At 33.2% G+C, this 13679-nt stretch overlaps 1 protein-coding gene across 1 annotated transcript; it reads left to right on the top strand.

Annotated features, from left to right (window-relative positions):
• The first annotated feature begins 10057 nt into the window (after positions 1-10057).
• Positions 10058-13453, top strand: LOC123546023 (uncharacterized). Its single transcript, XM_053550980.1, has 2 exons — positions 10058-10402; positions 10655-13453. The coding sequence occupies exon 2, from the start codon at positions 10992-10994 to the stop codon at positions 12036-12038; it is 1047 nt and encodes a 348-aa protein (XP_053406955.1). The 5' UTR covers positions 10058-10402; positions 10655-10991; the 3' UTR covers positions 12039-13453.
• The last annotated feature ends 226 nt before the right edge of the window (positions 13454-13679 follow it).

Here is a 13679-nt window from a genome sequence, read left to right as displayed (position 1 = left end):
TGTTTATGGCAGTAACGAGGCCCTTGCCGAGTTACCGCTTAAACAGTTACCCGAGAGCCGGATATTCCATCTGCACCTACCACCAGTGATTGAATCTTTTTCTTGCAAACCATATTCAACAATTAATAGTAAAAATAAATTCAGACAAATGATTTTCTTACAGCACTTATTTCTTAAGGTAGCATATTAACAAAGCGCGGGAACTTTACGTCCGTAAACAGGAAGTACGTCATGACGTGACAAAGACGGAAACAACGTAATAGTTCCGATTTTGTTTTATCGTCTGCAGTAAAGCGTTATGTTTTTCCCGTAAAATGACGTTTTTTTGAATCGAGAAATATGTTATAAGGAACAAAGAGAATTTTTTTTTCTGTTTTACGTAAAACATTATTATTACTACACAAATCTACTGTGCAGATGTAGTTCGTTATACGTCATTTACAGCACGAGAGTTTTCCAGCACCAGTGAAATCACCAGAAATCCCAGTCTGGTATGCAAGAAAGCAATAGGATCAATTAGGGCCGATGAGTGGTTTGAAATTCCTTTAATTATGTTCTGTAAATCATTAATTAGAAGAATATCTTTAAATTTATTGTTGTTGTTGATCAGCTGGTTCTCATTTATATCTCCTACTATTATTAATCTATCACATATATTAAGAGCTTTTTCTAAGCAATTGTTTGAATATATCCAGAAATCTACAGTTGCATGAGGTTGTCTGTATAAATTACAAATAAGATCATATTTTGTGTGTTTGGTTTTTAAGTATACCCATGGTGAATCTTGCAGCATAGTTTCAGGTTTGAAATAAGATTGTCTGATATATACACAAACAGACCTCCAGAGTGACATGTGACATCTTTACGATATATTGTTGAATAAAAATCTAGACTGATATTGTCATTGTTTACATTTTCTTCTAGATGACATTTCAGTTAAACATAAAACATCAGTATCAAGCCAGTTGCTTTTTATGTAATTTAATTTATGTCTTATGCTCCTTATGTTTTGACTATAAATCGATAAGACAGTTATAGTCAGATTCGCTACCCGGGTCTGGATTTAATTCAACATTACCACTTAAAATTAATAATAAGAAATAATAAAAACTCATTCTAAATTAAGTTCTTAGAGCAAGGGACTTCATCTTGAAAACGTTTTGTTAAAACAAACGGGATCAGTTTTTCCCCTTTAATGGTATTAACTACAATACTACAATGATGTTTTAGCTTTTCCAAAATAGGCACAAGACCACAGTTATTTGCCCTTGGTTGACCACAGTTATTTGCCCTTGGTTGACCACAATACGGAAGTGGTTACGCGGAAAATAGTTCCTCTGTTTGATGGTGAATATTAGTGAATTTTTGAGTGAAAGACCTGCAATAAATGGCATGATTTAATAGAGGAGATATGAAATAGTAGGTACATGTACAATTTGACAGAATGAGAATGTCAGAATATGCATAACATGACTTTTTGATAAGGCCTGTTTTGCCTGTTTGCGGTCATCTAGAGAGTATTCTTTATACGCATGTGATTTGGTTCAAAATGGTGGAAAAAAGAGCCGGTCAACCCAATGTTTACTGTGGCTGGAATTTTTTCTCTTGAATAGTTCTGTTGAGTTCAGGTATTTTTATGGGGGTTGGAATGCATGCAAAATTGCTATAGTGTCCAGTGCCTATATAGAACATACAGTAAAAATAACTGTGGTCTTAGGCCTGATATCAGCTTAATTAAGCCACGACAATAGGAAGTATACAACACTTTCTTGTAATGGACAAAAATGAAATAAAGATACTTTTTAAACCTCTGTAATCCGTTGAAAAAAGATCCAATGGCTGCCCTCTCGGCATCTAGGAAACTATCTATTTTCATAAGCAAATAGCGTAGACAATTTTATTAAGGAGGTCAGTTATAATAAAATGACAACTGAAAGAACCCTGGACCCATGTGTAACCTAGTCCCAGAAAAACAGATCCAAAACTTAATACAAAATATAAAAACGTAGGAAGACGAACTTATTTATCCTACCACTATACATTTATCAAGCCGATATCTGCCTGTCGTGTAAATTTGGGGTTTATTTGGTCAATACAGGTTTATACCGTCAATGCAACTGACGGACTACTTTTCCAAGTATATGTGCTATAGGCAGTGTAAACTGGGCCAAGAGTTCGAAGCTCAAACATTTCATCATTTAATGAGGACAGCCACGGTAAAACAATAAAAAATTGGTTGACTCTACCCAAGTAAATCTCAATACGGAATGATACGGTGACGGTTTTTAAAGTCTGGGTGAATCGACCTTGACTTTGTGTATTTTGGCGTTCACTCATTTTTAGTTAGAAATTTACATAAATAACCAGATTTAAGCAGTCGTTTATTGTAATTATTGGATCTAAACCATTTATGGTGGAAGGAATTTCATTTACCCCACACTGTCTTGTACAAAAATGGAGTAAATTTAAGGTATACAGTAGACTGCGGGCAATTGAATTAATCTCAAGCGTGTTTTTCGGCGGTATCAAGACATTACACCTCTGGACAATACACCCTTGGACTTTACTCCTCCAGGTCTTTACACCCTAGGACTTTACACCTCCCTTATTTATAGGGGATGAAAATCCTCGAGACGGTAACGTCCGTATATAGTTATTCGTCTTTGTTGTCTGCATATACTGAGGCAATTTTTTCGATGTTTTCCGGTTCCGGTTTATGTACACAACGCAGACTGGTTGTCTGCAAGAACATCCGAGCACCCCGAATCAGTCACAGAAATTCGTAAACCGCGCCAACATGATTCTTTTTACCTCTTTTTCGTAATGAAAACTGTACATGCAATTGAAAAACACTTTTAAAACAGTAAGGAAGTGTAAAGGCCGTCAAGTTTCTGCGTGGAGTGCAAACAAACAATAAAATTCTAAAGCCAGTGCGAGAACGCAGTGCATGACGTCACCGTCGCGGCTTCTCGTAAATTTTGCAAAGTATGATATTCGCTGTAAGAGGTATGATGACACTAAATGTAAACTGTTTAGAGCGAAGTTTTATTTCTTTTGAGTGTTGAATATTTCTTCGTAAGTAGATATATAACAGATAAATCCCCATGCTAGGCAGTGCCTTAATTCATATTAAACTATAGATATCTATTGTGTAGGCAATTATAATTATTGATTATTCAAGTTATAATTGATTTGACTAAATAGAAAGTGTTTGTCACACTTATACTGATCGATTAACTGATAATTAAAAGTTAGGCTTGTATCTATGTGCAGTATTAATCAACTGTTGATGGTAAAGTAAATAGATTGAAATTTTTAAAGAAATAAAAGTTAATTGTGTATTTTTTGAAGATTCTCAACACAAAATATTTAAACAACCTTTATCGTGCCGTTTTTTATCAATTTTGTATAATTTATGGTATTTCCTCAAGCTCAAGTAGAAACAAATTTCAATGTTCAAAACGTTTGTAGAGAATTCATTATACCATTAAATTTGATAAAAGAAACATCAAACTATTGGTAAACAAAATTATAAAACACAGAATAAAACTGTCAATATCATTTTTTTAGGGTGGCTCAAGTAAACGGATTTAATGAGACAGAATTCTAACTCCAACATGAAAATTATCAAATGAAATTTTTCCACTTTTGTACAACAAAATCAATAATAACTCTTGAAAGAGCTAAAAACTTACTAGAAAAAGGTAAATAAGGAAAAAAAATATAGGTATGTGCTTTACGTTACCAAAATTTATAACTAAAATAGAAAATATAACTATGCAATTTTATATTTCATTTGAAGAGTTCAAATTTATAATATCTTTTTTTAAAGTGAAAAAAAAAATAATTGGGATATGATAAAATATTTTGTCTAAACAGAAATATAACATGTACAAATTCCATAAATATGTATCACATTCTACAACCTATTGTGTATGTGTGTGTGTGTGTTCGGGTTTAACGTCTTTTTCAAATTTTTTTCAGTCATATAAACGACGGTGTCTACTTGCAACCTATTGGAATAATTGACTCAGTATGAGTATTTTTATGAAAGAAATGGTAACGTAAATTACAAAATGAAATAATCGATTGAGAGAACAAAAATAAATGGGAACATTGACAACAACATATTTTGCATATCACCGAACACACTTGCTAATGATTTTAGCTGTTTCTACCACGGAAGTCACCACATTCCAGTTTATCATTTATTAAATAATTGCTAAGGTAATGTAAATAACATGCTGTAATTCAAAGAGAACCTGCTTGCCAGATGGCAGAATTCAGAAATATGAACAACAGACAAGGGGCCTCAGAAATAATGGGGTCTACAAAAACGCTAGAGTTGGGGGAGGGGTTCACCTACCAGCTCTAGGCCTGTTTCTATGCCTTGTTTTGTTGCCTCACTTATTTATTTAAATTTTACTTCAATATGTTATACTGATAATTTGTTGAAATGATGGTAATAAGCCGAGAACGTATAGAATTTTCAAGTCAGAGTTTTGTTCAGAGAAATATTTAAAATCCAATATGCCTTTTCATTGTCGATCAGCTTTAAAAATTTACAAAATTTAGATGTGGTGTAGCACCATTACGAGTGGAGACCGGAAGATATGAAAACTTAGAATTAAGGAGAAGATGCTGTTTTAATTGTCAGGATGTTTTAGAAGATGAGAAACATGTATTATATAATTGCCCTTTGTACAATGAATGTAGAACTGAACTGATTTCTGCAATAAATAGTATGCCAAATGTTATGAAAACTTGACAGATGATGAAAAACTACTTGCAACATTTAAACATGACAAGAATGCATATATCGCTGCCAAAACCTGCTATAAAATTTTATCCGAACGTAGGAAATTTTTTTATATTCTAGGTCATAAATGTACTTTTGTATATATATTCTGAATTCTTAGTCACTTAGCAAAATCTATCAAAATCTACCCCATGAGAGACAATCCCCATAACTCTGATTTGAATTTTGACAGATTTATGCCCCTTTTTCATTTAGAAATTTTTTTGGTTAAAGTTTTTTGATAAAGTTAAATATCTGTGTTACTGTCAAAGCTTTTGACTTGAAACTTGAAATAGTTGTTTACTAACATAGTCTACGCCAGGAGAAATAATCCCCATAACTCTGATGTGAATTTTGACAGATTTATGCCTCTTTTTTAACTTAGATTTTTTTTGTTAAAGTTTTATAAAGTTTTTAGTGGCAAAGCTCTAATTCAGAGTCAAACAATGAGTAAAGTCGAGCGTGCTGTCTTACGGACGGCTCTTGTTAGACAAGAGTGTTATTTTAAAGAACAACATAGAAACATTTTAAGACTCATCGGAGTGTTTTCGGCAAGCCTCGGGTTGATAACCCTTTCCCAAACTCGGTGGATAAACTTGTTAAAAAAACAGTAACCTAATATTCTCTATATCTTCATCAATAATCTAGTTAGGGTGTGAAAAGATAGGATGGGGGAAAACAGTTTATACAAATATGTGTACATGAATATATTTACAGAAGAATAATATCAAGCTTGATGCAAGCATTAACTATCACATGTACAGTCCATAAAATAAACAAACGTGCTTGTAAACATGGACGGATCCAAACGGAAGGGGAAGAAGGATTTTATAGAAATATTTCGATGGCAAAAGACAATACATATCCATAGCCCTGACCAGCCTATAAACCAGGCCAGTCTATTTCATAAACACGGTTGACCCATTTAAACGAGTTGTATCTGGCCTGTGTACACACCCGCAACCTTTGTCAAAGAAAAGAAAACAGACAAAATATATCCACTTAATTATGCACACACACGAGCAAAAGAGGGATGTCTCATATAAATGTATTTTTAAGAAATATTTTATGATCCAATATATCACCGCACAAAAACATCACGAGAAAAACGAGATCATGTTGTAAGCGCCGTCTTTACAGGTAAAGAAGATTATTTGACTAAATAATCCGTGAAAAAGTTAATCGTCCCCCACCTCTTATTCATGTGGCGAAGTTGGCAGTTACTTGCAGAGAAGAAGTTTGTACTGGTACAAAATCCAGGAACACTGGTTAGGTTAACTGCCAGTCGTTACATAACTGAAATACTGTTGAAAACAGCGTTAAACCAAAAAAAAAAAAAAAAAAAAAAACGAACAAAAATAAAGTTAAAATATAGTAAACTTTGATGCAGGCTATGAGAACAGGTTTAGCCTTACACGGTGAAGATACATAACTATTTATTGTATAAGGTTCTGTGATGCTATTTTTATTGAATTATACATAGAGAAAATATCAAAATTTCATGCATACGCCGCTTTAAAGGTCATTGTGAAGTGTCATGAGCGTGTGGGCTGGACTAGGGGAAGTAGACTTAATGTCGAATTTTCGGTCATTGAAGACTGGTTGTAGATTTCCTTTCTTTCTCACATACTATTCTTAAACACATTCGTGTGCACACGAAGGACAGTGATATACATATACTTTATCTCCAAAAGAAAAAAAATCGATTATCAATGAAACTTTGTATCACGATTTTGTTAACACGTAACTCACACTTAATAACGCTTTTTGGTGTCGCAACATGCCTTGGTACCAGTAAGCCTACCCAAATTCCATGCATTAATAGAAAGGAATGTCGCACCTTTGCTCACAAGCGATATACAAACTCATTACAAAATGCAAAGTTATAGTTAGTAGGTTTAGGAACAATCAGGTAACTTTCCAAACTGAGTGCTTTATTTATGAATCGGATGTTGTTGTTTTTTTTTTCGCAAGAACCGCTGCAATTTCTGCTTTGCAATCACAAATGTCAGAAAACATTACATACTTAATTGCGAACAGGAAATTAATCTGGAATTGCATTAATAGGAAAATATAAAGTAAATATCAAAGTTGTTATTTGAAAAAAAAAAAACAACAAAAAAACAAACAAACCAGAAAATAAGTAGTATTTATGTATTTAATTATTTCCATTTCTCAATTTCGTCCATACATTAGTATTTTATATAATATTCCTGATTACATGGAATCATGTTAATGTCAAACGTTCATTACATTCATATTCACTCTGAAAAGCGTTCATGCAAAATAAACGCAAAAAAAGAAACGATTTGGCAAGTAACAAGGAGAAGATTTGTGTGTTGGTGCGTGCGTGCGTGCGTGCGTGCGTTTGTGTGTTCGGGTTTAGCATCATTTTCAACATTTTTTTCAGTCATATAAATGACGGTGTCATTGCCTTACATGAATATCACACCGTAGACAGGTGACATGATACGCCACCAAGTCACATTAAACTGACACGAGACTAACTATTTCTAGCACAATCCTCTTATTGCTGAGGATACTAATACTATCGTAGACGTGGCAAGGGAGAGAATCCATGACCTCCCGCCTCGAAGCGGGCTCTCTACCACTAATCTACTGCGGCGGTTTTGGATATTGATGTAGCTCTAATATATAAGCATGCTATTAGACTGTGCGTCGTTGAATATTCACGTGGTAATGGCTTCAAACACTTGGGATACACATTGCATTGCATTTGGATGTTGTAAGATTGACAAGTATTCGCTAATCATGTGGCGTGCATCAGCATGAATAAAGACTTACCTATGTCCGCGGTCTTACATTAGATGCTATTATTAGCAAGGATAGAACTAGCAATTTATCAGTTGTCCATGTCATTATCCCTAATCTTTAAACTTGATACGTGACCATTTTTCTGCAGCCGGGAAATCAGCTCGGATACTGAAGACAGTAACTTTTAGAAAAGATTACGCTCAACTGGCATACTTGTTTTAGTCAAAACATTTCTGCGTCACATTTACTACATACTGTATACCTCCGTCAGGTGCAGAAATGACTACATATTCAAGTTATGCTATGTTCACTGATTGGAAAGCATGTTCTTGTCCACACTTAACAATAGTACCACTAACTAGTTACGGACGAACTCCATGAGGCGAAACATCTTAAAGGACACTTTCTTGGTCTTCGGATCGCAGGGTTGTGCGTTCGATCCTCGGGCGATGCGTATATTCTCCGTGACGATTTGATAAAAGCCATTGTGTCATTTGTCATCTAAATCTGATTCATGCGGAGAAGTTTGCACATTCTTGCGGAAAATACAGAATCCATAAATACTGGTTGGGTTAAGTGCCCATTGTTACACATTGTTTGTGTTGGGTTTAACGCCGTTTTCCAACAGTATTTCAGTCATGTAACGGCGGGCAAACAAATAGATTATTAAGAGATTTTTTTGGCATTTAAGTTTTAACGAATCATCATTATTGTGATACGCATGGTTTCAATTTGTGCTAAGATAAAACATAATTCTCAAAGTACAGCTAAATGATATAAACGGTAACACACCCTCATAGTGACATTCATTACGAAATATTTCTATCGAATAAATTGATACAAAAAGACAAATAAATGGTAACATATCATATGACATGTGTGTGACATCGAAAATGTTTTAACTCACATAAACAACAATTAATTGATGTCAATTTATTTATTTTTGTACTACTAAAATAAATCGCACAGCGTGTCTTGAATTACATCCGCGTAATCGTCACAACTACAGAAAATATAACACGATGACACTTCATTATATTGTGTTAATCAGTTTAAGTGTGTATGTAATATTTTGATACAAAAGGTATTTACGTAACTTCATTCCAGTAACGTAGTATACATAAACTCTGTCGGTTCAACAGTATCAAACACTGTTAGGATAATTGCTATGACTAAGCAATTTTTTTCCCATGAAGACAGTTATTCTGTTCAAATTTGTATCTTTCATACCACTAGTGTATAAATGATTGGAAAGAATATACGTTTTCTGAAACAAGTCCTAATGACGCAGCCAGTTTACAGACATGGGGTTGTTAAAGAAGGCTATATTTACTTTCTAAGTTCCAAACCTTGCGTTTTCGCATACATATGCATATTACAGAGCATTGATAATTGGCAGTGGACTTATTAATATGAACAGGATTTGCACATAGATTGCAGTTATTTTGACGTAAGCTATGGTTCCGAGTTAAACTGGCCTGCCTTAATTGAAGAGCTCGAGAAAGGATCTAGATAATATCGTGTACTCCGTTGGCTTGCTTTATTCAATTGTTCTTAAATAAAATTTGAAATGCATAGCACATTCTGTATTTATAACCGAGTGAAATAATCATAAGAAAGAAACATGCAAATTATTCTTTATAACTAACCTTAATTTCACTTCGGGTTAGTTCTTTTAATTTCTAACCTAAGATCAGAGACTGTGTGTTTAGTTGTGTTAATGGGAGCTTTACTCTTAGACCTTGGAATAATTAGGCAATCAAACTTATAAATACCGATACTCTAACTACGTTTTAAAGCCTGTCAAATTCCACTTCAATAAACAAAACATTGCAAACTGACAAAATATTTTTTTTCATGAATTATATCTTCATTTGTTTACTTTAATTATGATTATACTTATTTTTAAATAGTGACGTTAGTCACTATCTAATTTGTATATAATCTATCTGTCTGAATTTGGTGCTTTGTATCTAAATCCGTATGTCTGGTTTGGACCTCTCTATATTTACGTAAAATTCTTTATTTATATAACTTCATGTAGATATGTTATTTCTTGAGTCGTTGTGAATGTCTGGTGATAAAACTCTTGAACGTATTTCATACATAAAAAGAGTTTTATATAAAATGATGATGATGATGATGATAATAATAATAATAATTATGATGATGATGATGATAATAATAATAATAATTCCATAAGCAAAAGTTTAAAAACGTCATGAAGCTAGGTCTTAAAGGGCAGGTACTGAACACACTTAAAATTAAATGTTTCAACTGTTGAAGTATTGATCAGTTGTTAACTAAAGCCTGTTGGAAAATAAATAAAAGTTATTAAGAATGTTGCATTAATTTATGACATTTATTGAAACATTAACCTATGAAACGTTAATTATGAGGAAACGAAAAACTATATAAATACTCAGTACACATACATAATTTTGCCATTACATTTTTAACTCATGCTGGTAAATGTTCTTTATGTATGAATACATTTTCTTTAACTTTGCAATAAACGAAAGAAACACTGAAGTAAACGATTTTTTGTAGTCATTTAGGTTTGTCCCAAATATTCGCAGGATTATTGATACAAGGTCGTATTGGCCCGTGGGCGGAACAGAGAAAACGAATTCATCAGTGCGAAATTTTCAAGAGCAAAATTGCTAGTATATGAATAAACATCGACATCAAAGCAATGTGTTTCCTTTTCAGTTTGGTCCTCCACACTAACAAGCAACTATTTTTGTAGCAGTTGGATAGACATGAGGATAAAGAAACTGTGTAGAGCAGGAACAAACGATTATGAGAGAAATGACAGAAAAATTCTGCGTAATGTATAACATATTATTCTTTTATTAGATCAGCGTGAAGCAAAACGTTGCATTCTTTTTACACCGAAGCGTACAGAACAACATTATATTGATTTTGAAAATATTTTTATTGAGTACTGAAAAAGAATTAAAATTAATAAAGATAAAATCAAAATACCAAACTATGTAAAGTATTGTTTTGCACATTTTCCTGAAAGCCACAATGATTATAAATATTCACAGATATTTGATTTTTTTTTCTTACCTGCAGATTATACCGCGAGGTTTCAACATTTAAAGCAGTATACGTAGGATGGAATGAACGTTCACAGATATCATCGTGAATTCAAATAGTCTACAGAAGCAAACAATGTTTGCATCAGAGGAATAACAAGGTTACACTATTTGAAGAATATTGTAGAATACATAAATAATTAACTTTAATCTGGCGTGAATATGTCTTTTAGAACATGTTTCTGTCATCACATACATTTTGCATTTTTGCATGTTAGTTGATTCAATTGACAGACCAAACAAACAAGATTTTTCTTAAATGTTATAGAAAATGAGTATCAAATATAATTAAGTTTAATTATTATAAATGAAAAATGAATTCAACGTATAATTACGATAGTAGTGCAGATGTACTGAGCAATAGCTCTTTGTTTGATAGATTTTATGAAGACATTCTAAACAGTTTTAAAACATTCTACGATGCAGTTGAGGACATCATTTACGATACAGTTGAAAGCGTCATTGAAGATACCTTTGACAAAGTCTTTAATGTGAAGGTCGCCAACTGGTGGAAAACGGCAATGATTATTATATTAATTGAAAGTTGTATTGGAGTGATAGGAAATATTTTGTCTTTGATTATTTGGAACATAGGAAAAAGAAGTAGCAAAATGGCATGTTCGACATATTTCAAAATACTGGCCGTAAGTGATATTCTTACAATTATAAGTGGTATTGTCACCCTTATCCTTCCGCATTTCTTGGACATTATGGAGACGAACTATTGTGCCGTTTTTGGTATAGTGGAAAACATTCTTTTACCACTTGCACCACAATTGTCAGCTTGGATTATTGTTAGTATATCCATAGACAGGATGTTGAGTTTATGTTTTCCATTTAGATTTCAAAGACAAGGTTCCAAACGACGAGCTTGGGTAGCCTTTTTTGCAATCACTATCCTGCTTGTCGGGTTAAACTCTAATATGTTTCTTTGTAGTAATTTTGTCACGGATGACGAGATGGGAATCGTTCTTTGCACATGTGTTGGAAGCAGTACTGGAGAACTGGAAGAAGTTTCATTGGTCTGGTTTCTGTGTATTCTTCCATTTACAGCAGTGGCATTTTGCAACATCGTCATAGTAGTCAGACTATGTTTGATGAGACGTTCTAGTGCTCAACAAAGCAGCTCTAATAGACAAAACAGGTTACGACAATTTACAAAACTGTGTCTTGGCGCTGCAATACTTCATTGTGTGTCGGTTATGCCTTTGTCAATGACAATGTATTATTTCGAAAATATGTTCAGTTTTGACAATGATGAGATGGATTTTGAGAATCTAAGTGATATTGATAACACTTTAACGTTCTATGCGGCACTATTTCCTATGTGCGTTGCCCTTTTCTTCTTAAACAATCTATGAATTTCCTTCTCTATTGTTTCACAGGAACAAATTTTAAAAAGGATTTCAATGAATTGTGTCTCAGATGTGTTTGCATATCGGCTGCTACAGATACTCAGAGTCTGCCCAGGGTGCAAATATCCTCTTCAAAAACTTCGTCTTCAACTGTGAAAAGGCTTAATTTGAAGAATTGACCGATCTCTTCCTCCCATTTGTAAATATTATTTTGCTTTCTTTATTATGTATTACTCAAATGCTCTGTGTTCGAAGTAAGTTGGTTGTAAATGTCCCACCCATACCAGTATTCGTTTTATGTGAAAACGCTACAGCTTCTATTTATACTTAGTGATATAAACTGTAATGTTTTCAATGAGTTTAATGACTGTCTAGGTATCTTTGCTGTGTACGCATGTTCGTTAAGTGGATAATTCTGTACTAATTTGATACTTTTGTCTTACTAATGTATTTGCATTTTTTTTTAAAGGTTTCTAGTATCACTTGTTATATATTTGGTCCATTAGGATTATAAAGTCCATCCAATATCTTTGTAATAAATTTCGACTAAAGCTGGTGCTAGGGGCGTAAGGTGTGTTGCACTTTTCATTTTTCATAACCTGTCATGAACAGACTCAATCAAACCTAGTTTGCAAAATAAAAACGTTTTGTTTCTGAAGTTCCATAAAATTGCATTATAATAAGAATTACACCGAACCGCTTTAAACATGCAACACCTACATAGCTGTAAATAAATTATATTAAGGTTTTGTATCAAATCGTATGAAAATGTTACTTTATAATTATGTAACTCATACTTGACGGAGAAATACCTATTGGAATAAATGTTTGCCTGTTCAAAATTGAAAGCCACTAAATGGCACAAAAAAGTATTTTTCGCGAGATAATGCTGATCAAATCAGAGATGTTTCATTAAAGTGATTTTGTGTATTCTTCACTTCCTACTGGATTTTTAAAAGATTAAAACAGCCTATACTCGTGCTTATAAAACATTGAGTTTCATATGTAAACACAATCTTTCCTTAAGGTTGTCCTCTTATCAGTTTCGAAAATCAGCCTAAAAGTTTGAATACTACCAAAATAACATTTTGTATTGTGTTGTATTCAAACCAACCCTTTAGAACTGGGAACTTCGAAATTTCTAAATGAGTCGTAAAATCACTCCTTATGTTCCTTGATATGGAAAATAAGTTGACATTACTCGTGTTTTACATCTTTTAAAGTTAAAACGCTTCGCATCAACTTTATCAAAGACCGACAATCGTGATATCAACCCTTGATTGTTTACTCTGTTTTCACGAATGATTTCAAAATCAAACATCGGAAATATTGCGCAACAGGTGTATGTTTATTTCATTATAAAATATTGCTTCGAATATTCAAAATATTCAAAATCATAGTGTTGCGTTTTAAAAGCGGTTCAATGTATTCCACTACTGGATGCACATACCATTAAACAGGGATTAAAACCCTGTATAATACCATTGAATAGGAAAAACCGTTAAAATTCATCCCCATATCAATACTGGCGTAAGTGTATATTCAGTTACAATTATAAGTGGTTTATCAGCCTAATCCTACCTGCATTTTTGACATTAATGCAGACAACATTAGCCGTTTTGGTACTATGAAAATCAATGCTTTAAC

The sequence above is a fragment of the Mercenaria mercenaria genome, chromosome 9 (assembly GCF_021730395.1).
Source record: "Mercenaria mercenaria strain notata chromosome 9, MADL_Memer_1, whole genome shotgun sequence".
Lineage (NCBI taxonomy): Eukaryota > Metazoa > Mollusca > Bivalvia > Venerida > Veneridae > Mercenaria > Mercenaria mercenaria.
Note: the sequence above shows the minus strand (reverse complement) of the source record. Positions and strands in the feature narration are given on the sequence as shown.

Coding starts and splice junctions, on each gene's coding strand:
- LOC123546023 (XM_053550980.1), top strand. CDS start 10,992: ATGAATTCAACGTATAATTACGATAGTAGTGCAGATGTACTGAGCAAT.